General features: G+C 60.9%; 1 protein-coding gene across 1 annotated transcript; it reads left to right on the forward strand.

The window, feature by feature from the left end:
- Positions 1-827: 827 nt before the first annotated feature.
- Positions 828-22,794, forward strand: CRB2 (crumbs cell polarity complex component 2). Its single transcript, XM_030294446.1, is given in 24 exon segments — positions 828-924; positions 8,209-8,307; positions 8,310-8,531; positions 10,392-10,460; positions 10,463-10,495; positions 10,498-10,585; positions 10,702-10,779; positions 10,781-10,829; positions 10,831-10,840; positions 11,269-11,454; positions 11,652-11,765; positions 14,466-14,551; positions 14,553-15,342; positions 15,432-15,739; positions 15,741-15,855; positions 15,858-15,940; positions 16,473-16,638; positions 17,491-17,749; positions 17,751-17,850; positions 17,852-18,052; positions 18,054-18,268; positions 19,084-19,203; positions 19,751-19,868; positions 21,550-22,794. Coding segments are annotated over 24 exon segments (3,831 nt in total). The 3' UTR covers positions 21,775-22,794.
- The last annotated feature ends 585 nt before the right edge of the window (positions 22,795-23,379 follow it).

A 23,379-nucleotide genomic window follows, 5' to 3' on the forward strand; every position in this document is an offset into this window, starting at 1 on the left:
CAGTAGAATGGGCTGCCTTGGATTGCAGTGAGGTTTCCCGAGTTGCAAACAGCAGAGGCAAAGATTTAGGCCAAGGCGGAGAGACAGAAAAAGTTCAGTTTGGTTGGTGAGGGAGTCAGGGGCCTTATCCTGAGGGCTATGGTATGAGGGGCTGTGTGTGGCAGCGTGGGGCCCCAGGGAGTGAAGGGGAGGGATGGGATTAAGAGACAGTGAGAAGAAGAGCCCCCAGGAGCTGGTGGACTGAGTGTGGGGAGGGGAAGGGGGCTTTGGCCGCAGGGTGGCCGAGGCCTTGTTCAGGTGGGGAGCACCGGGAGGGAATGGGCTGGGTGGGAGGGGCTGGGGCTTCTGAGCAGAGAAGAGGTGTGAGAGGCTGCCGGATGCTCAGGCCTAGGCTGGGGAGGGAGGCTCAGGCTGAGAGGAGACTGGAACGGGGGCCCAGCAGGGTGGGATAACCTAGGACTTGGGAGTAGCTGGCATCATCTGGGGAAAACAGAAACCCCCCCTTCCCCTAGAAGCTGAGGCAGCGGGACCTGAGAGGTGGGAGGAGGGGGGGCTGGGGGGGGGCACGGAGATCAGATCCGACTGCAGGGGCCCCTGAGGACTGTCTGGAGCCCCGGGGCTTGGGGACACAGGGTGGGTCAGACCCCTCCTCTCCAGTCTGTCCCCAGTGGAGCAGCCTGGGAGGGCCTGGGGTGGGGGAGGAGGCGGGAGGAGAGGGAGGGAGGGGCCGGGCCTCTGTCCACGGCATTAGTGCTGGTTGGAGGGAGAGGGGGGTGTGGAGCCAGCCAGGCCGCCTGTTCCCACAGCCGCGAGCTGAGCGTGCTGCCATGGCGCTGGCCAGGCCGGGGACCCTGGCCCCCAGGCCCCCGGCCCCTCTTCTGCTGCAGCTGCTGCTCTTGAGTCCTGCCCTGGCCCTCCTGGGTGGTGAGTTGGGGCACAAGCCTTGGGGGGTGGGGGGCTGGGGGTCTGTCTCCCAAAGCAGACACGCCAGGCCCCGGGGCTCTCTGTGTGGGTGCCAGGATGGACTGCAGGGCTGGGCTCAGGCCAAGATGTGGGTGCAGAGAGGTGCGCTGCTGCCGGAACTTGTGTGGAAGAGAGTGCGTCCTGGGACTTTGTTGCTGTGTGGGGTGGTGGGGGGGCTTTGTGAAGGGATCCTGGGATGGGCTGTGCGGCTTGGGAGGGGTGCTGGGGCTGGGAAGTCCTGGGCTGTGAGTGTGGGGGGTTGCAGGTAGTGTGAGCCTCACCCCAGGGTCTGCTGTGAGCATGCGCTGGGCTGTGGGGTGCGAGCCGTGGGTGTGTTAAAGTTGTGAGCTGTCCCGGGTGAGCGGTGAGCCGTTGTCTGAGGCTTTCTGGGTGAGGTGTGCTGTGTCCGAGCACAACTTGTGGGACATAAGCTGTCAAGTGGGTTGAACTGTGTCTTAGCTCTGGACATGGGGACATGGGGACGTGGGGTGGGGGCAGCAGACCCCAGCCCAGTGGATTGCAGTGAAGGGGGAGGAGGAGATCAGGGAAACCCGGCAGCTACCTGCATCCCTCCATTTGTGTATTAGCCTTGCCTGCACTGGGGGGCTGGGGGTGCTCTGGGGCCCCTGGGGGTGGCCAGGCACTCAGGAGCATGTGTGCCCACCGCTGTCCCCTCTTTGGCACCCCCACGCCAAGCTGAAAGGGCTTCCTGAAGCCCGACCCCATTCGCCAAACGGTTTTGCTTTTGTCCGAGCAGATTCATGGATTCACGTGTGCACGCCTGGACTTCTTCCTGGGGGGTCTGGGGGACGCTTTGTCTCGGTCACTATAGCTACAGGGCCAGGCCTGGGAAGTCCCCTGACCCCGCCTCCAGTGCTGGAGGAGGGAGGGGGAGCCAACCTGGGCGGGTGGCCTGGGCCTCACTGCAGTGGGAGGGGAGGCGGTGAGGGGACTCACCCCTCGGACTCTCAGGGTGGGAGGTCAAGCCTCCCGGGCCCCTGGGGGCTTCCTCCCCATTCACGGGGCCTGCCTCACAAAGGCTTCATCTCCTCCTCTCTGCAGGGCCCTTGGGGAGGACGAGGACCCCATTTTGTAGTGGAGGGCACTGAGGCTCTGGCAGGGATGGGGGCTTACGAGCTGGGCCCCTGAGGCAAATCTGGGCTCATGAGAGGAGGTGAGGGTCTGCTCTCTGCTGTCTGCACGTGAGGGGCATGAAATCCTGGTCTGTGGATCTGCTATCCGTCCCTGCCCTCCAATGTCTGCACTCGCATATGCATGTGCACACAGAAAAACGACAGACTACCTGCAAACACATGCACACGTGAACACACAAATCACACACATGCATGCACACACACACACACACCTGCACACTGGTGTGGCATGCACAAGGGCACACAGCACCACATGAACAGGTGTCCACAGGCACACGCCTGCACGCACCAGTGTGCGTGTGTCGACGTGTGCATTCATGCTGAAATGTACGTTCACGCGAACCCCGACGCAGAGTCGACACAAAGTAGATGGGTGCTACAGAAAAAATGGACACTGATGTACGTGCTCACCTCCGCACAACCCTGCTGGGGTGCCCAGGGGCGGCCTTTCCCACTGTGATTGCTGTGCGGGGGGCCTCCTCTGGGATCCCCAAAGGCTGGGGTGAGGGCACCGTGGGCATGAGCGTTTCTGGATACCAGCACCCGAGGCCTGAGTGCCAGGAGAGGGGCTGGGGATTGTGCCACCTGAAAAGGAGTTTCTATCCCAGAGGGGATGGGGGTTTCTGGAAGCCCTTGGGCCCCTGGCTCCGCTGCTCTTGCTTGCCAGGCCCGGAGCCGAGCCCCTCCACCCTGGGCCCACGCTGCCACAAAAGCCTGGCTGGTTGCTGTGGAGAGGGCCAAGCATCTTGGAGTACAATGGGGCGTGCTGGGCTCTCACATCCCTCCCCACACCCTGGGAGCCTGCTGACAAAGGGACAGCAGTTCAGTCCCCCAAGTCTGGCCCCGCCTCCAACCAGGGGGGGCCGGCGGGCGGACTGTGGGACAGAGGCAGGGGTGGAACGGGGCACCACACGCATGTGAACCAACCTCAAGACTGGCTGGATAGACAGCCTCTGCTCCAGGTAAAGGTTCGTTGGTCAACGAATAAATATTACCACTGACCGCCACCTGGAAGATGCTGTGCTAATGAACTAACATGATGGGCTTTGTTGTTTTTGTTTTTGTTAAAGATTTTATTTATTTATTTATTTATTTATTTATTTATTTATTTACTTACTTACTTACTTATTATTTTTAAGTAACCTCTACACCCAGCGTGGGGCTCGAACTCACAACCCTGAGATCAAGAGTCGCATGCTCTACCGACGGAGCCAGCCAGGCGCGCCACAGGATGGACTTTGAATCTCACCATTGCCCTGTGAGGTCGGCTCTCACACCCCCAGTTTACAGAGGAGGAAATGAGGCCCAGAGAGGGTCAGGAACTTGCCCAGAGTCACAAAGCTAGTGTGTGGCAGGGCCTGCATTTCACAGCTGGCTTCAGTGCTAGCCTGTGCAAAGTCACGCCCCTTCTCCGTGCTTCTGCTGAGAGAGGGCAAGCCATGTAGCTCTGAGGGCCATCACAAGAATTTGATGAGAAAACACAGTGGTTCCCCAACTTAGGTTTGGCGTGGAAGTCCCAGTTTCTAAGCACATTTTAGATGGAGACACTAATAGTTAACAGTGGCCTGTTTGGGCGGCAGAACCTCACCAAGTCCGTCTGGCCCTCACAGGGGCAGTGTCTCCACGGCCCTAGGGCTCTGAGACCAAAGCCAGTGCCAGGCAGCAGGGAGGCAGTGAGTCCTGACAGCCATTGTTGCCATAACTGTTACCAAAATTATAAATATTTACCCCCTGCCCCCTTTTAGCCTTGGGGGGTAAACCTTTTTGTAAAAGAGTACTCCAAACTCTCCTGTCTTGTTAGAGTAACTTAGCCCTCTCCTGATGGCTCTCAGGCAGTATTTGCATCATATGGTACTGTTATTCAGTCCTGTCCTCGCGGCCTAGTGATATTATTAGATGGACAGTTTTTGCCCCTGTGTCAGAAGCTCCCACATCTTACAAGATCTTGGGCCACTTCTTAGAAATATCCTCTTTCTTGGAGTGCCTGGATGGCTCAGTCGGTTAAGCGTCTGACTTCGGCTTAAGGGCATGATCTCACAGTTCGTGAGTTCAAGCCCCGCATCGGGCTCTCTGCCGTCAGCACGGAGCCCGCTTCAGATCCTCTGTATCCTCTGTCTCCCTCTCTCTCTGCCCCTCCCCAACGTGACGGTGCCCTCCCTCTCTCTCAAAAGTAAACATTTTTTTAAGCATTAAAATTTTAAAAAAGAAAATAGAAGAGAAAGAAATTTCCTCTTTCTTGCCTTGTCAAGACAAGAAGCTTCTCAAAATCCACCCATGAGTAAACACTTCCCATGAGTTGTCAGCAGTGATCACTAGGCCTGTTACAAGTGCACGTAAAGTAGGAGTTACTAAGCACTGAGTGAAGGACAGCTCGCTCTGCCCAGGCTGATCCTGGAAACTCCGCGCCTGCTCCAGCCTTTAGAGACTTTTTCCAGTGTCTGGGGAAGGCGGGGCTGGAATGCACTAAAATGACAATACATGGCTGGTGATTTGGCATTTGCAAAGTGGGAATTTCACAGGCTTTGGGAGATGTGGACCTTTCAGAAGTCTGGAGATGGCAATCTACTTAGTTTTTTGAGGGATAATTTGGGGCAGGTTTATAACCTCTCTGAGTGGGAAGACGGTTTTCTCACCCGGGCCCACCTTTCCTGGTTTGAATCAAATGTAATAATGTAATTATAGATGCAACACGTGCACCACAGCCTGGAGCATATAGTACGAGCTCAGTAAATGATTGCCGTTATATTATTATGGTCGTTCTCTCTGGGGAGAGAATTCCCTTCCTGGTGTCGGGATCTGGGCCTTCCGGGGGACAGGGCAGCGGGTCAAAGGGGAGGGGCAAGTGTCAGTTAATCCCTCCCCTGCCAGGTCGTCCCAGGCAGCCTGAGAGGTCAGGAAGGATTTGTAAAGATAAGCACAGGCCCCTCGTTGCCCTGGCGACAGGCCACGCCCCCCCCCAGGCTGGCTCAGGGACGGCCCCCCTTTGCCCCACTGCCCTCACCTCTCTGCCTCTCAGCCCAGGGCCAGTCTGGCTTTATGGTCTCACTCCTGCAACACAGAGGACCTAAGGTCAGCGGTTCCGTGCCTCGACGTGCAGAGGATTCCCAGGAAGCATGCTGCAGTGCAGATTCCCAGGCCCCAGGCCCCAGAGCTCTGAATCTCCAGGTCTGGAGCAGGGGTCAGAAATCTGTATTCTTAACACAGGCCGGAGGGTCTGGAAACCCCTGGGGTGAAGACCTGCGTTTGGATTCCAGCCTCTTATGGGCTGTGGGACGGTGAAGTCACTTCATCTCAAGCCTCACTTTCCTTAGCCGTAGAACAGAATAACAGCACCATCTATCTCCTAAGGTGAACATTAATTAAGATCAATGGGAATGCACAAGAAAGACGGCTGTCCTCTCACAGGCAGGCTTTCGGGGCTACTGCATGCCTTTTGGGACAGGCAAGCTCCCTCCCTCTCCACCTGGCTCTCACTGGAGGAGCTCCTTCCTCCCCTGTGGCTGGACTGTGTCTCCTGGGGTCATGGGCCACCTGCCCCACGGTGATGCAGCACCCGCCCCATTTCCCTCACATACTGTCTCCCCATCCTGGTCCCATCTGCTCTGAAATGGAAGGCTCTGAACTGGGGGCAAAGCCCCAGATCTGGGTGGGGGTCCCTTAGGCCACACGGTAAGGAGCAGCGCCTTGTTGGCATTAAATGAAGGGCCTGCTGGTGCAGGACCCGGAAGCTAGGGCTCCTCAGAGTGGGCGCTATGGTTACTGTCTCCCAGTCCTGGGCTGTGCTGGGTTGACGGACCCTCGTCAGAATGGCCACAGCCCTCACCAGGCACCAGGCTTCACGCAGGTCACCTCAGTGGCTTCCTCACGACACCCCATGAGGTGGCACTGTTAGAACCCCATAAGCCGGGCCTGTCTGATGCCCAAACTTGTGTCCTTTCCTCAAGGAGCTTGATTCACCCCACCCCCATCCGGGCATCTTCCCACCTCCCTCAGACCATCTTTCCACCTCCCTCAGACCATCTTTCCACCCCCATCAGACCATCTTCCCACCCCCATCAGACAATCTAGCCCTAAAGGACATGGCTCTAAACTGATCAGCCACAGTGGCTGGGGGTGGGAAAAAGAAGGATGAGCTTCCCAGAAGCCCCTCAGAGAGAGACAGACACGCTGGCCCTCACCTACGTGACCTGGCTTGGGAGGGGGGCTGGGACTGATGCACTCGAGCTGGGGAGGGGCCTGTGGACGCAGGAGTCCTACAGGGTATGTCCCCTGCCCTTGCAACGCGCTTAGCCCTGGTGGGCACGAGAGCCCTGGTCAGGGAGTGAGGGAGCCCGTGTTGAGCTGTACCAGGTGCTCTGGGCACTCGGGGGTGGGGCTGACAGCCAGGTTCTCTCCCTGGCGCCATGGTCCACATCTCCATATCCCTGTCCCCCATCCTGCTGGGCCCTGGCTGGGAAGGGTGGGGGTCGGCCAGTGGACGGCCCTGCCTGGTGGAATGTGGATGGCTCTGGAGAGGCTGTTGAGCCTTATCTGGGGGTGGGGGGGGGGGTCTTCACCAAGGTGGGGGAAGGGAGGCACAGGGCCTGAAGCTGTTCCAGGCCTGGTTAGTGTCTGGATGACAACCTGGGCAGAGGAGGAGCACCTCTCAGAGCCCCAGGTTGGGGGGGGGGGGCTCCTGCTCGTGGGTGTTCCTCTCCCCCATCACTTACTGAGTTCCCACAAGCGGGCAACTGCATACCTGAGGCTTTGAATCCTCCCACATTCTATGAGGCATGCCCTATTATCATCTCTTTTCTGATGGGAGACAGAAGCTCAGTAGGAGAAATGACTTGCTCAAGGTCTTAGAGCTAGTAATTGAGCTGGGATCTGAACCCAGGGCAGTTTTACTTAAAGCCTAAGTTCTTTTTTTTTTCTTCCAAATTTTATGTAATTCTACAGTGCGATATCAGTTTCACGAATAGAACTCAGTGATTTGTCAATTACATACAACACCCAGTGCTCATCCCAACAAGTACCCTCAATACCCATCCCCAAACTAGCTCCTCCCCCACCCACCTCCCTCCACCACCCCTCAGTTTGTTCTCTATCATTAAGAGTCTCTTATGGTTTGTTTCCCTCTCCCCCCACCCCCCCTTTCCATATGTTCATCTGTTTTTTTCTTAAATTCCTCATATGAGTGAAATCATGTCAAAGACTAAACTCTTAATCCAGCACTACAGGCTCTCAGGCAGGTGGGGCAGGGGGCGGGGAGCTGGCTCTCTCAGTAACTTGGCTTCTAGATCAGCAGGTGACCCTCTAACACGGTGGAGGCAGCACAGTGGCCTGAGCCAGGTGTCTGTCAGCAGGTCTCAATACCTGTCCTGTACCCTGTGACCTTGGCCATGCCAGGGGTCAGGCAGTTGCTGAGGGGAGATACAGTGAGGGCCAGGGATCCCCTGAGAGGTTTCTAGGCCCGAGGGGAAAGAAGAGGGTGGGAAGGAGGGACAGGGAGGGGGCCCAGCTCACAGTCCCTGCCTTTGAAGTCCTTCATCTCCGGTTTCACACGGGGATGGAGCTGCCAGACCCCTAGCAAGAGAGGTGGAGGGGACAGTGGGAGGACAGCCCCCCCCCCCCCCAGGAAACGGAGGAGCCACCGAAGGGAGACCCAGAGCAGACTCCCCTCCCCCCAGGGGGCTGAAACATGTGACAGGCTTGAAGGTCGTCCCAGTGCTAACTTGCCGTGAGACCTCAGGCAAGAGTCTTTGCTTTCTCTTGAGCCTCAATTTGTTCTTTTGTAAAATGGGCATGACAGAGCCTGCCCCAAAGGGCCCAGGCAAGGAGGGGGTCAGACAGTGGAGCGCAAAGCTCCCAGAGTCAGAGGGTGTCTGCCCTCTAATCCTGCCCGGGTGGGGGTGGGTAGCCAGGCATCCGGGTCCCATTTCTCTGCTACGGAGACCCTCCTGATGCGCGTGGCCTGTAGAGTCCCTGGCCCTCCCTCTATCCTCCTGAAAACAGACAGAGCCATGCTGCTTTCCGGCTCTGGGGTGCGCCTGAGTTGTGGGGAGGGGAACGTCCTGGCTCCCCCCACCCAGCCAACTTTCTCTCTTTGCAGGAACGGTGCCATCGGAGACCCCAAGTGTCTGTGCCTCAGACCCGTGCGCTCCAGGGGCCGAGTGCCAGGCTATGGAGAATGGTGGCTACACCTGTGGGCCCACGAGCCCCGGGGCTGTGCCAGCCAGCCATGCCACCATGGCGCTCTGTGTATGCCCCAGGGCCCAGATCCCGATGGCTTCCGCTGCTACTGCGTGCCCGGATTCCAGGGCCCACGCTGTGAGCTGGACATTGACGAGTGTGCATCCCGGCCCTGCCACCACGGGGCCACCTGTCGCAACCTGGCTGATCGCTATGAGTGCCACTGCCCCCTTGGCTATGCAGGTAACAGCCTCAGCCGCCCAGGGAGGAGGTCTGCAATGTCCATCCTGTCCATCTCGTCAGCGGCTCAGGGTGTCAAATCATGAATTCAGCTCCGACTTTAGTGTAGAGACATCCACTCTGGGTCTTGCTACAGAACTGATGCTTCTCGGGCTCACCTGGCAGCTCGGGATGAGAGTACGAACCGTGAGTGCGCATGTTGCCTGACATTTAACAGACACTGCACAAATGTTATTTCAGTCCCTTCTAGAGTTCAGTTTGGTGCTGCAGTCTATACCGCAGTGGGGAGCCTGCAGTATAGACACTGCTGGTTCTAGGTCAGCCCTGAGTTCAGACAACTGTGCTCTTGAGGGCAGAAGGCAGTTTCAGGTCACCCCGGAGCAAGGGGTACAGGCCGGAGGGACTGGGTTCCAGGGGAGATGGATCTCGGCACTTTGGAAAACGGGTCCCATGTGTCTTTCTCACCACTTGAGAGTCTCGGTGTCTGGAGTATCAGTTGTGTGTGTGGAGGGAGGTCACGCCAAGGGCCTGTGTGTTTGCCAGCACCTGCGGGGTGTCTGGGCTCCCTGAAAGTATTTGTGGGAAACGTAGGTGTGTTAGCAGGTGTGCGTGTGCCAGATGTGCGGTGCTTGGGCGCTTTGGGGGAACACTTTCTGGCTGAGTTGTGGATGTGAGTGGGGGCAGAGTCTGCCATGACTCATTTCTCTCCTCCTCCTTCCGTTCCAAGCCAGGCGGGGGAGGCTGGGATTCCAGGCGGCCAGGGCCTGGCTCCCCCTGGCACAGGGAGGGTGGGACTAGGACTGGGGTGGGAGGAGTGAGGGGGTCACGGGAAGGAGGGGCCATGCTTTGTGCTCACTGAGCTGGGAAGGGGGGACGTTTCCAGCTGGAACCAGCTCGGCTCCTGGCCCCCCAGAATCAACCCCGCTTAGGGGGCAGGGGGCAGGGGGCAGGGCCTCCGGAGTCTACCATGACATGTGGACTCCCGGATGAACTCAGGCGGCACATCCCCAGACCCTGAAATTCTCCATCTCCCTCTATCTCCACACATCCCCGGTCCCTGGCCAACTGTCTTCAGTTTTGGCTCGGACTGAGGGGGTTCCCAGGACCCAGGACTTGCAGTTTTCGAAGCAAGACGGTACAGGGGGAGCCAGGAGAGGCTGGTCCCTCCACCATGGAGGCCCTCTCTCTACACGCTCTTCAAAGCCAGCAGAGTGAGCCTTCTACAGTGTCCACAGCACCGGGTGATTCAGCTGCTTCCAACTTTTAGGATAAGCCCAGATTGGGGCCCCCAATGACCCAATACCTCCACCCCTGCCTCGCCTCTTCCCCTCTCTCCTTTGCTCCTGCCCCTCCATCCTCCCCTTCCTGAGGGCATCATGCCCCAGCCCTTAGCTACTCCTGACCAGTTCCCCACCCTGGAATCCAGCTGCCATCACAGCCCCATCCCAATGTAGTGCGTGCCACTCATCTTTCAAAAGGCTCTTCTTCCAAGAAGCCTTCCCTGACTCCCAATACCCAAGGCCAAAACCCTGGCTCTTGCTTTTTTGGGATCCAGCATTCTCCCATTGCTGAGTTTATCACAATTAAAAGTCCTCATCTATGTAATACTGGCCCAATCACCGTCTCCCCGGCTAGACCGCTGTGGGCTCAGGAGACAGGGACGTCTGTCTGGTTTCTACCCCATTGCCACTGCTGGCTCAAGAAATACCTGCTCTAGATGAGCGGACCAACGGCTTCTCTTCGGAGCCTCAAGTTTCCGCTCCTTGTAACTGTCTGGAGCTGGTTTCAGGGCGGCCTGCCTGGGCCTCTTTCGACCTCCCTCTGGGAGTCCATCCGTCTGTCTGTGTCTTCGGCCCTGTCCAGGGGTGACCTGCGAGACGGAGGTGGACGAGTGTGCCTCGGGGCCCTGCCTGCACGGGGGCTCGTGCCTGGACGCGTGGGCTCCTACCGCTGCGTGTGCGCGCCGGGCTAACGGGGGCGCGAGCTGCCAGCTGACTGGACGAGTGCCAGAGCCAGCCGTGCGCGCACGGGGGCCGGTGCCACGACCTGGTCAACGGGTGAGCGGACGGAGGCGTGGGAGGGGGCTGCGCGGGGCGGGAAGGCGGTGGAGGCAGGTGGGCCCAGGTGCCGTAGTGCTCAGTCCGGGCCGGCCGGGCCTCGCTCCCCGCTCCAGGTTCCGGTGCGACTGCGCGGACACGGGCTACGAGGGCGCGCGCTGCGAGCAGGAGGTGCTGGAGTGCGCGTCGGCTCCTGCGCGAACAACGCGTCTGCCTCGAGGGCCTCGGGACCTTCCGCTGCCTGCTGCTGGCCAGGTGCGTGCGCGTGCTGGGGCGCACGGGCGCGGCCCCGGGCCGTGGGTCCGGTTTTCTCCTTGCGCTCACGCTGTCCTCCGAGGGTGTGCGGGTGACTGCAGCTTCTCTGAGTCAAGGTTTGCAGTAATCTGCCAAATAGGGCTCATCACAGCACCTGCTCCTAGCATTGTTGCGAGGTAGGGAAAGGTGTAATGCGCGTGGAGCCTCGACAGGTGCAAAGTGCTCACTAGTGCTGCTAATAGTGGTAACAGGACCCTGTTGAGGGCTGCCACGGTCGTGCCTACCCTCCTCATTGCATCCCTCCCTCGCCGTTGGTGCCCCTATTCTGAGTTGTCGTCCCAGCCTGGCCCCGGGTTGGCCTGGCACCAGTGGTGGGGTGCGGCCCGGTGACACCGTGTGACGGGCTGCCCGCGCACGTGTGCCTCCAGGCTACAGTGGCCAGCGGTGCGAGGTGGACGAGGACGAGTGTGCGTCGGGCCCCTGCCAGCATGGGGGACAGTGCCTGCAGCGCTCAGACCCAGCCCTCTACGGAGGCGTCCAGGCTGCCTTCCCCGGCACCTTCAGCTTCCGTCACGCTGAGGGTTTCCTATGCCGCTGCCCTCCGGGCTTTGAGGGTGAGTCCCCCTACACCCTTCCAGGGAAGCAGGTCCCTCGGTGTCCGGATGCAGGCCTGGCCCTGCCACACAGGGTGCCACCTGCCTGAGTCCGCACTTCTTGCCGGGTCTCAGTCTCCATAGCTCTAAAATGGGCCCTTCCAACTCTAGTCTGGTTCTGAGGGCACAGGTGGGAACCGCGGCTGGCCCTCTTGCAGGGGACGAATGTGACGTGGATGTGGACGAGTGTGCCTCACGGCCATGCCTCAGTGGAGGCCGCTGCCAGGACCTGCCCAATGGCTTCCAGTGCCACTGTCCGGATGGCTACACAGGTGCCTGGGGGTGGGCTGGGCTCCCGGGCAGAGCCAGGGCAGAGTTGGTGGGCCTGGGATGAGAAGGTTCCTCTGGCTGATATGTGGAGGCTGGATTGATGGGGATGAGGAGATCAGGAAGGAGGCGGGTGTGGGGGTCCAGGTGACAGCTAAGAGGGGCTGAGTGGGGACTGACCGGGCTTTGGAGGTGAAAGCGGAGGAAACTAATTAGACTGAGAACCCTTAGGAGGGACACTCTTCCGGCCCTAGGGGTTAGTCCAGGTGTGAGTGGGAGATGTCAGGAATGCTGGCTGCTTCTGCCCTGGGTAATGTTGGGTGAGCCTTGTCCGTTCTGAGTCTGGGTGTCTGTGGAGCACCCATAGGGAGGAGCCTGGGTGGGGGTTGGCAGTCCTGGGACTGGGGCCCGGGAAAAGCCAGAGACTGAGGGTCAGGAGTACAACTGTGGCAGCTGGGGCCACGGGTGGCCAAGGCTGTCCGGGAGAATGTGTGCAGTCATGCGCAGAGAGAACTCTAGGCACCTGGCATCCAAGGGCTGGGCAGAAGCCGACGGGCCTGCAGGGAGAGGACGGCAGTTTGGCCAGGACAGAAGAGGTGAAGGGGGGCATCACCACTTGACCTCTGGGGAGCTGCTGCCTATGGGGCAGGAGTTGGGCTGCAGAGAGCCTCTCCCTGCCTTTGGTACAGCAGATGCGTAGACACACAGTTACCCTTGCGCAGATACTGGTGAACCCGAAGAACTCACACGCTCTCTGAGTGTCCCTGCCCCCTCTGGAATGCCTGTGACACTTCCCCCACACCGGCCCACATTCCTGCCTGGGCACACTGCCTCCTCTCGCTGGCAGGTTTCCTGGGCACTGGCTCCCCTGCCCAGGGGAACGAGGTGGTGATTACCGTCCCTCCCACCTCAGCTGCCCAGAGATGCTGGGCTCGGTGTCCCCTACCCCCGGGGTGGCCACCACCCCCGGGTGCCCTGAAAGCCCGTCTTCTGTGCCCCGCGGGCCAAGATTCCCAAGTCCTGCCCGGGAGCAGTGGCCTTGCAGGCCCCTGGCATACACTGGGCCCCCCCCGCAGCACACGCTGCCTCCGAAGAGCGTTTCTGTGCATTTCGTTCCCTCCTTGTCACCCCACCCCCGTGAGGTAGGGTTCTTACACATGAAGTAATGGATGCTTGAGAGAGGGGGTGTCATTTCCTGAGGTTCACCAGCGTCAGCCAAAGCCCAGCTCCTCCCCAAGCTGAGCTCAGCGGACGGGTGACAGGGAGGTCAGGTCTGAGGTCAGGGACGGGGCGGGGGAACCCCTCTGCAGGGCTGTGCTGCTTGCCACTGTCCACCCCCATCCTCCCTTTGGGTCGTGCTGGCCTGGGGGAGGCCAGTGCCTGGCATTCCTGAGGCGGTTCTGAAGGAGGCGGCTGGCCAGGCGGGGAGCTCTGCTCCCTGGGCTCAGCACCCACCCACCAGTCTCGGCCATCCATGGGAAAATGCAATGGGGCCGCGGGCTCTGTGGACCTTCCTGGGGGGCCTGTGGCTCCTGGCAGTATGCCAGGGCCTTGGACAGGGTGAGGGTGTGGCCGGCTGTCCCCAGGAGGCTGTGGTGTCTGTGGGCTGACTGGGACCAGGATTCAAATCCTGGTGGCTTTTCTGGGCCTGGGCCCCTCCAGCTGGGATATGGGTCGGGTCAAGGGCCAGCCTTGGTTGTTTTATGGAGGCTCTGACTGAGTTGGGGTTTGGGCTGTGGTCTCTCGACCCAAACTGGGACCAGGGCACCTCGTGTGGAGCTCTTGGAGGGGAGGGTGATGTAGCCCCTTCAGCATGGGGCCCTGGGGGCAGAGGGACTGGGGGAATGAAGACTGGATGCCATATGCCCACCCCCGCTCCCTCCTCCATCTGGCACTCTGTCCACAAAAGCTGTGCCAGACCCCTTGCTGGGCACCAAGGACGTATTCAGGTCCCTGGAGGAGATCCCAGCGAGTAAACCAGATACTTTCAGTACAGGGTTCTGGGGAGCTGTGTCTGGGGGTGGGCAAGGAGTCGGGAGTGACACAATAGCTTGGGAATCAGAGAAAAAGCCCCTTAGGGGACTGACCCTTTGAATTTGGGCTTTGCAGGGTGAATAGGAGTTTGAAGGCAGGTCAGTGAGGAGGAGGCGGAGGCATTCCAGGGAACAGTATGAGCAAAGCCCCCAGAGAAATGCTGTCCAGGAAATGCCTGGAGGAACAGGCAGTTGAGTGTGTGGGGGAGCAGGGTTGAGACTTGAGGGCCTGGGAGGGCCCAGCCCCCGAGGGATGTGGAATGCCAAGGTGAGTGAGTGAACCTTAAGCAGCAGGGGAATCTGGCCAGGCCAGGAGATGGATGGTAGGGGGTGGGTTTGAAGGCAGGCAAAGTAGAGGACACTAGACTGTGGCCCTCAGAGCTGATGAGGCAGACGGGTGGAGTAGGGGAAAGGCGGGGGGGGGGGGGTGGGGAACAGAGAGTGCTTAGGGGATTGAATCCACGGGGCATGGAGGCCCACCAGACATGGTAAGGGAAGGGGCATCTAGATACCGCCTCCAGGGACTTCAGGAGACCATGAGAAATCTTTTGGGAATTAGGAATTGGTTTGGTTGACAGGTGCTGAGATCCCTGTCCCAAAGGTGTGTAAGTTCTGCATCAAGATTGTGGTTCTTGCCTTGAGTGCTGAACCTTGGCCTGGTCTCTCCTGAAGGCCTGACGTGTCAGGAAGATGTGGACGAATGCCTGTCGGAGCCCTGCCTCCATGGCGGGACCTGTGATAACACCGTGGCAGGCTATAACCTGCTGGTGCCCGGAGACCTGGGGCGGGCACGACTGCTCTGTGCGGCTCACCGGCTGCCAGGGCCACACTTGCCCACCCGCTGCCACCTGCATCCCCATCTTCAAGTCTGGGCTCCATAGCTATGCCTGCCGCTGCCCACCTGGTACCCACGGACCTTTTTGTGGCCAGAACACCACCTTCTCTGTGGTGGCGGGGAGCCCTGTGCGGGCCTCGGTGCCAGCTGGAGGTCCCCCGGGTCTGGCACTGAGGTTTCGCACCACACTACCTGCCGGTGCCTTGGCCACTCGCACTGACACTCAGGACAGCTTGGAGCTGGCACTGGCGGGGGGCACGCTTCAGGCCACACTCTGGAGCCATGGCAACGCCACCGTGCTTCCCCTGGGGCTGCTGGACCTGGCCCTAAATGATGGCCACTGGCACCAAGCCGAGATTTCGCTCCGCCCGGGGGTCCTGGAGCTGCGGCTCTGGCATGAGGACTGCCCTGCCCGGCTGTGTGTGGCTTCCAGTCCTGTGGCCCCAGCTCCCGTGGCTTCCGCGGCCCCGACGCCTACCAGGTTCTGCTCCGTCCAGCTGGGTGGCGCAGCCTTCGAAGGCTGCCTCCAGGACGTGCGTGTGGACGGTCACCTCCTGCTGCCTGAGGATCTCGGCAAGAATGTCCTCCTGGGCTGCGAGCGCCGTGAACAGTGTCAGCCTCCGCCTTGTGCCCATGGAGGGGCCTGCGTGGACCTGTGGACTCACTTCCACTGCAAATGCCCCCGGCCCTACAGTGGTCCTACATGTGCTGATGGTGAGGAATAAGCCCGGGGGACCCTGGGGCAGAGAGTATGCCTTCCCCTCGCTCACAGGCCTCTCACCTGATACCCTCTCTCCCCGCAGAGGTTCCTGCTGCCACCTTTGGCTTGGGGGGCACCCTGAGCTCTGCCTCCTTCTTGCTCCACCAGCCGCCAGGCCCCAACCTCACCGTGTCCTTCCTCCTCCGTACTCGGGAACCTGCTGGCCTGCTGCTCCAACTTGCCAATGACTCAGTAGCTGGGCTAACAGTATTCCTGAGCAAGGGCCAGATCCAGGCTGAGGTGCTGGGCGGGCCCGCTCTGGTGCTCCCTGGGCGCTGGGATGATGGGCTCCGCCACCTGGTGACGCTCAGCTTCGGGCCTGGCCAGCTGCAGGGCTTGGGGCAGGAGGTGGCACGTGGGTGGGAGGCTCCTCCCTGCGGACGCCCAGCCCTGGGGTGGGCCCTTCCGAGGCTGCCTCCAGGACCTGCGACTCAATGACCTCCACCTCCCATTCTTTCCGCCGCTGCCGGGAACTCAAGCCAGCCCGGTGAGCTGGGCAGCAGGCAGTCCTGGAACCTCACCATGGGCTGCGTCTCCGAGGACACATGCAGTGTGAGTTCCCTGGGGAAAGGGGTGGGTCCCTTTCTCCAGGGTCTGTCGTGCATCACGGGGGGTTAGCATCCCCTTCTACTGGTGAGGAAAATGGCAGGAGGTGAAGCACCAGGTCACCACTGCTAGAGACTGGATTCACATTATTCTCTCTGGCCCAGCTGCTCTTGCCCTCTGGTGGTCCCCATATCTCCCTCCCCAGTCTTGGTCTGAGACAGACACCCGGGCCCAGGCAGAGGGCTGGCTGAGCCTTTCTGTAGGAGCTACCTGGGGGACAGGGACATTCCTGGGTCCATGAACAAAGCACCAGCCTTGGAATAGACGGGAGTTTGGACTCTGGCTCCTCTATTTACTGGCTGGGTGAGTCAGGCAAGTGGCTTCTCCTCTCTGAGCCTCAGTCTCTTGATCTGTAAAATAGGGACAATGGTGACATCCTCTCTAATTGTCTGTGAGGAGTTAATGTGTCTGTAGTGGTTATGGAGGGGTGGTGATAGCCCCCAGGCCTGAGCCAATCCCTGCCCTGATTCTTCTGCAGCCTGACCCCTGTCTCAATGGTGGAATGTGTCTCGTCACCTGGAATGACTTCCACTGCACCTGCCCTGTCAACTTCACGGGGCCAACATGTGCCCAGCGGCTGTGGTGTCCTGGCCAACCCTGCCTCCCGCCTGCTACCTGCGAGGAAGTCCCCGATGGCTTTGTCTGTGAGTGTGTACCGTGGGCAGCCCACATGCTGGATCCTGGACACCCAAGCTGAGTTAGAGCCCACTCTTACCCTGAGGGCACATAGTGGACCAGGATGCCAACACCCCCAGCCCAGCATGGTTAGGCCGCTGCATGCAGAGGGACAGGTTTTCTGGAGGAAGACAGCATTGACCAGGTTTCCAAGGCCAAGACTGGGCATAGGGGAGGACATTTTAGGGAAGGACAATAGCACCAGCAAAGGCCCCGGGGTTTATAAGAACAAGTGAAACATAGTTACAGGTGTTGGGGTGGAGCTATTGCCAGGAGGGGCCTTGAAAACTAGGCCAGGCAGCTCAGGACTTGTTCCCAAGGGTCGTGGGGAGCCATGGGGCCGTTTTAAGCAGGAGAAGGACATGATCAGCATTTTAAAGAGATGACTGCATTTTATTAAAATGCATGATCAGCATTTAAAAATCTGCGTTTAAAAAAGATGCTGCAGTGAATAGCCTCAGTGATGAGACAGAGCCAGTACACTGAGCAGGGAAGGGGGCAGATTTTTTGAGGCATAACTATTGCCTGGTCTGTGACCTGGAGGGTAGGGTGGGCCATGGTAGGGTAGGGGCAGGTGTCCCCAGCACGGCCGGAAGCTGGTTCTCCGAGGTACAGAATTATGAGTGGGTGGAAGCCACAGCCGGGGGGGGGGGGGGGGGAAGAGTAGTTCCTGGGATTAGATGACAGGCCCGTGTGTGTGACCCCTCGAGATGGGCAGGGGCAGTGGGGACGGCAGGTGTCTCACCCGGGTGCTTGGGCCCGGGTGCTTGGGCCCGGGTGGAGGCCGCTGGGCCATTCCCTGACGCTCCCTCTCCCCGCAGGTGTGGCCGAAGCCACGTTCCGCGAGGGCCCCGCCGTCGCTTTCAGCGGGCACAACGCGTCGTCCGGGCGCTCGCTCAGCGGCCTCTCGCTGGCCTTCCGCACGCGCGACTCCGAGGCCGGGCTGCTGCGCGCCGCCGCGGGCGCCCACACCGTCTTCTGGCCTTGTGCGCAACGCTCCCTGGCGCTGTCCTGTGCGCCTCTTCCGCGCCTGCCCTTTGCTTTTGCTGGGCTGCGTCGTGTTCCGCGCGTTGGCCCCCGTGGCCTGGCACCGCGTGCGCCTGGCCATGGAGCGCCCGGAGGCCGCCGCGTCGCGCTGGCTGCTGTGGCTGGACGGTGCGGCGACGCCCGTGGCGCTGCGCCGGCCTGGCCGGCGACCTGGGCTGCCTGCGCGGTCGGGCGCCGCGGCTCGTCCAGCTGGCCGAGAACTTCACCGGCGGCGGTCGGTGGACGTGGCGGCTCCCGCTGCACCTGGCGTCTCCGCGGCCCAGCGCGGCCCCCGGCTCGCGGGAGCACTTCTCGGCCTGGCCGGGGCGGGCCCCGCGCCTCGGCTGCCACGGCACGCGGTGTGTGTCCCTCGCCCTGCCTGCACGGCGGCGGCTGCCGGGACCTCTTCGACGCCTTCGCCTGCGCCTGCAGCCCGGGCTGGGAGGGCCCGCGCTGCGAGGCCCGCGCCGACCCGTGTCGCTCGGCGCCCTGTGCTCGAGGCCGCTGCCACTCTCGCCCCGACGGCAGTTTCGAGTGCCGCTGCCCGCCTGGCTTCGTGGGCCCGCGCTGCAGGTGCGGAGGGCCGGTGCGGCCTGGGCTCAAGGGGCCCTGTGGGTTGTCCGGGCGGGTGGGGGTGGGGGTGCGGCCCTCAGGGGTGGGGGGTGGGGCGCCGAAGCTCCCCCCTTCTCCCCCCCTCCCCCCGCAGCCGATGCTCTCGTTCCGTGGGGGCCAGCCGCTTCCCTTCTCGGAGCCTCCGTGCCCTCATCTGTGAAATGGGAACAGCAGGCCCCTAGGGTTGCCAGCTAAGACCCAGAACAGTTTGAATTTGAGATAAATAACGGTCTCGTCTGGGGGTGCAGGGGGAACACAGGGCTAGGTTTGGAAGAACACCTGGAGGCTTTCCTGCCTAGCCGCCCACCATTCACGTTCATGCCCATTAGTCCCCTGAGGATGATGACAGGGGCAGAAGGAGATGGTTGGAAGTTTTGACACTTCCCCTCAGTCTGGTTTTGACTCCCTACTCCGTTTGGAAGCAAGCTTAGGGAGGGTTGTCTGGCCTGACTTCCTCCTTCCCCAGGCTCAAATTTTACGTTTAGGAACATGGTTTTTGTTCCAAGGAGAGTCCTGACATTTCATCAGCTTCTCAAAGGACTCTCTCTGTGGGGAGAGGTTCCCATCCAGGGTCTGAAGGTTGTGCACTATGTTGGGGGTGGGGACCACCCTATGTCCCATCCCTTCCACCTCAGACACCACTAAGTCTGTGGCAGGTGGGCCCCCAAATTCCACAGCTCAGAACACAGAGCTCCAGTGGCCTGTTGTAGCCTCAGGGGCTGGGGCCAGGTCCCCCGCATGCCGCCCCCAGCGTAGACATTGTGTTTTCTCCCCAGACTGCCTGTCCTGCCAGAGGCGTGCAGCTTGAACTTCACCTGCCTCAATGGTGGCCCCTGTGAGGGTGGGCCCCGGGCTGCCAACTGCAGCTGCCAGGAGGGCTTTGCTGGCCAGAGTGGGTCTGGGGGCCGGGGGCCTGGGAGCTGGGCACGGTGGGCCCTGGATGCCCTCCAACCAGGGCAGGCAAAGTGGGTGTGGATCCTTGCTCACCATCCCACCCCTCACTGTGATCACAGTGCCAGACAGCCTACCTCTGCCACTCAAGTGCTTTTCTCTCTGGGCTTTCCAAGGCCGTCCTCTGTATGCTGTCACCTGGGGAAGTAGTTGCCTGGTGGTGTTTCTTAGAGCCTCGTCCTCAGCCCGCCTGCCTCGGGTCGCCCAGGGAGACTGGACAGGTGCAAGTTCTGGGCCCACTCCGCAGAGAGGGCATCAGCACACCTGGGCAGCCGCCCTGTGCTTCCGATGGAGCCAGTCATCCTCAGCCATGAGCTGGGGCAGAGGGGGGTGGTGGAGGTCCCAGTATGCTTCAGTCACCTGCCGGGGACAGCCCATGGGGACAGCGGATGGACACCTGTGTATTGGTTGGGGGTGGGGGGAGTGTTGAGAAGCTAAAGCAGATGGGGGAAGAAGGCAGCTTCCTCAGCCTTTACCTTCTCTGCTTCCCAGATGTCAGATCCCCTGTGAAGCCAACCCCTGCTTGAACGGGGGCACCTGCCGGGCAGCCGGTGGGGTGTATGAATGTATCTGCAGTGCGAGGTTCTCAGGCCAGTTCTGTGAAGTGGTGGTGAGTGATGCTACAGGGGCTTGGGGGGTGTCCTGTCTTGGACGTTAGCGAGATGATGGGGGGATGGGGGGTGGTGCGGAGAGCATGTACGGCCCACTGTTCCTGGACCAACCCTGTCCTGGGGTACGGACTAGTGGGGAGAGCCTGGGGGGCCCGCCCTCCCTCTGGGGACTGGCAGGGAAACGGCCGGGCGCGGCCAAGTCCTATTGGGGATCAGGATTCGGGACCCACAGGATCTTGGAATTCTGGGATTTCAGTTGGCCGATACGCGAGCCTGTAATCTCCAGTGGTTTGTGTGCCAGAATTCTAGAGCAGGACGATTTGGAGAGCGCAGGATTCTGAGCCAGAGCAGCCTCTGCTGCCCAAGGCAGCCCGTGACCGCAGGGCGGCTCAGCTGAGGAGGGGCCCAATAGATGGGGCCCAGCAGGCCGCTTGAGCTTAAACCCCCTCCCCACCGAGGGGTGGAACAGGTGCCACAGGCCCAGTGGGCAGTGAGCCCACAGTGGGTGCTAATGGGAGAGACGTAGGCCGGGAGGCCTGGGGAGGAGCCTTGATCTCCACAGGCTTCTGGCAGCCCGGGTCATAAACCCGCAAATCCCCTCTGCTTCTGGGGAATGTTTCCTTTCAAGTTGAGCTTTACGGCCTCTGTCTCCTCCACCTACCCTCCTCCCGGGGGCCAAGGGAGGAGATGGCTTTACAGCTCCCCAAGAAGTGCCCAGGGGTGGAGGCTGGTGAGGACCCACTCGGGGCTGCTATGAATTTTTCTCTACAGCCTTGGATGTCTTTTCTCATTCAGGGCTGGGTACTGGGACTTGGGATGCAGGTCACAGTGGGCTGAGAGGCTTCACGGGACAGAGGGAGGGCCAGGGAGTCTGAGACTCTTAGGCTCCAGAATCCAGGAATTCGGTGATTTAGTGGGAGGTGTGTGTGTGGGGGGGTGCTTAACAATTCCAGGCCCGTAGAATCTTTGATGGTGGCATCCTGGCAATCTGTGACTGGAGATGGAGAGGTCTTCTGGGCTCCCTAAAGCTCAGTCTCCCTAGCTGGCAGACCCTGGTGGATTCTGAGCTCCCCATCAGCTAGGTCGGCCTGCCCCCCCCCTTCCTGCCCTGCACAGGCCACCTGGCCGGGGAGCCTCTCTTACTGCTTCCCGAGAGGCCTCCCACTTTAGAGTTAAGCATGGTCTCCACAGACACTAAAAAACCAGACCACCCTTTGGCATGGGGAGGGATCAAGTCCCCGTGGCCTCAGATTGGAAGAGTTTACTGCAGGGCGGGGGAGGCCGAGTTGGGAGGCTGGGTGGCAGGGGCCATCTCTGGCCACTAAAGGAAGGGCCTGCAGCTGGAATTCAAGACTGAAGGACGGTGGTGTGGCCACGGCATGGGCACTGGGGGCAGACGGAGGGGACTGCCGTCCTGGCTTGCTAGTCGTGTGGGGGAATCTGGGCAAAGCCCCTGTTTTCTCCTTCAGTACTTACCAAGAGCTACCACGCAGGCCTTGCTCTGGGCACTTGGAATTTACCGGTGAACAAAATAAAGCAAAGATTCCTGTCCTTAGGGACAGGAGGGAGTGTCCTCACTCCCCCTCCGTTAGACCGCTGTAAGTGTCACGTAAAACCCCACGCACAGGCTCGCACCCTCCTGCTCCCCGGTCTCAGGCCTGGTGACTTGGTCTCTTGCAGAAGAGCCTGCCGCTGCCACTGCCGTTCCCGCTGCTGGAGGTGGCGGTGCCCGCGGCCTGCGCCTGCCTCCTCCTCCTCCTCCTGGGCCTCCTCTCAGGGATCCTGGCGGCCAGGAAGCGCCGCCAATCAGAGGGCACCTACAGCCCGAGCCAGCAGGAGGTGGCTGGGGCCCGGCTGGAGATGGACAGTGTCCTCAAGGTGCCGCCCGAGGAGAGACTCATCTAGGCCTGCCTGGCTGCGGGCTCTGGCACCTGCGAGGTGCGTCCACCGAGGACCCAAGGAAGCCGCTTCCAGGAGCCTTCGGGGAAGTGGCTGGCCTCTTACCAGCCTTGGGGAGCTGCCGGAGAGCCTGGGAGACCTGCTGGGCAAGTGTCACCTTTGCCGGCAGCCCCTGCCTGCGCCCCATTTGTGGACGGGAGAGGGGAGCACCGCGGGAAGCACTCAGGGAAGCAGACCGGGGCCTGGCAAGGCCGTGGACGTCTCCATCGGACCTGCCAGCTCTTGCCCCGGCAGGCGGACTGCTGTGCCGGGGAGGGGCACACGCAGGTGCACACGGTGCGTTCAGAAGTGCGTGTGGGCACGTACCTGGGGACTGCTGATCTGCAGATGCCAGTGAGAGTGTTCCGGATGGGGCTCGTGGGCCTGTCCGTGCCTTTGCTGTGGGCGCGCAGGACCGTGTAGTGGGTGCAGGCCCCACAGAGGTGCGGCTGGGCAGCGGGGATACCCTTCGCAGCCCTGGGGCAGGGGCAGTACGTGTTCTCTGGGAGGCCAGGCCAAGGCTTGCCCAGGGACCGAGACCCCCCCAGCTCTGGCGTCTTCTCCCATGTCTGAGGCTGTCCCCAACCTGGAGGCAACTGGGAAACCGGAAGGAGGGTGGTCATCAGCCAGCGGCCCCTGGCTCCCAGGACAAATGCTCCTTCCGGCGGCTGTGTGGCAGAGTCGGACCACAGCCAGGGCGGATCTGCGGGAGCAGAGGACGGGCTGCCCCCAGCCGTCCCACCTTGCGGCCCACCTTGCGGCCTCCGCCTACCTCACGGCGCTGTGGTGAGGATCAGTGGATGACAGCGGGGAAAGAGCCCGGGACGGTGTGCACTGCTGGGTTGTTTGGGTCACCCTTTTAGCTTTCGGGAAGGGTTGTCCCTCTGGCTGGAGCCGAGAGAAAGTTGGGGGTGGGCTTTCCCGGGGGCCTGCAAGCGGGCCAGAGGATAAAGGAGCAAAATTTCTGCCTCCCCCCCCCCGCACCACCCCCCCTCCCCCCGCCACGTCCCGCCTGACCACCTCTGGTTCTCCAGGGCCAGCACTCCCCAGTCACAGCTGCCTGGCGAGGCCACTCCTTCACCTACAGACCAGTCATCTCTCTAAATGGCTGGGGGGCAGGGGGGAGGTGGATTCAGGACTCACAGGAAGTCCTCCGAGTTGTTTGCTGAACTCAGCAAATGTTGGCATGGCCTCTTTGTGTCGGGGCTGGTCCTGCAGACACAGACACAGACACAGAGGAAGAATGTGCTGCTTTCCTTCCAGTCGGTCCCTTCCCTGGTAATGCCATCACACTGATCCCAGAGGAGCACCCGCCCTCCCGGCACCCAGTGCCGGGCCTCCTCCCAGCCCCACGGAATCCCTTTGTCCCTGACCTGGAGACATGCCCTTCTGTCCCTCCTGTTTCCTTGGCCAGCACCTCCTGTGCCAAGGCCAGGGGACCCCTTCCCAGTTTTAGATTGGCGGTTGACTTTCCCCGGCTCCCCTCGGGGTCTCAGGCAGCTTCCAGAGGCACAGGATCAAATCTGTGGGAGAACCACGTGGTGATGAGGGGTAAGGGAGCATGTGGGCGGC

This window comes from Lynx canadensis, chromosome D4, assembly GCF_007474595.2.
Source record: "Lynx canadensis isolate LIC74 chromosome D4, mLynCan4.pri.v2, whole genome shotgun sequence".
NCBI classification, from domain to species: domain Eukaryota; kingdom Metazoa; phylum Chordata; class Mammalia; order Carnivora; family Felidae; genus Lynx; species Lynx canadensis.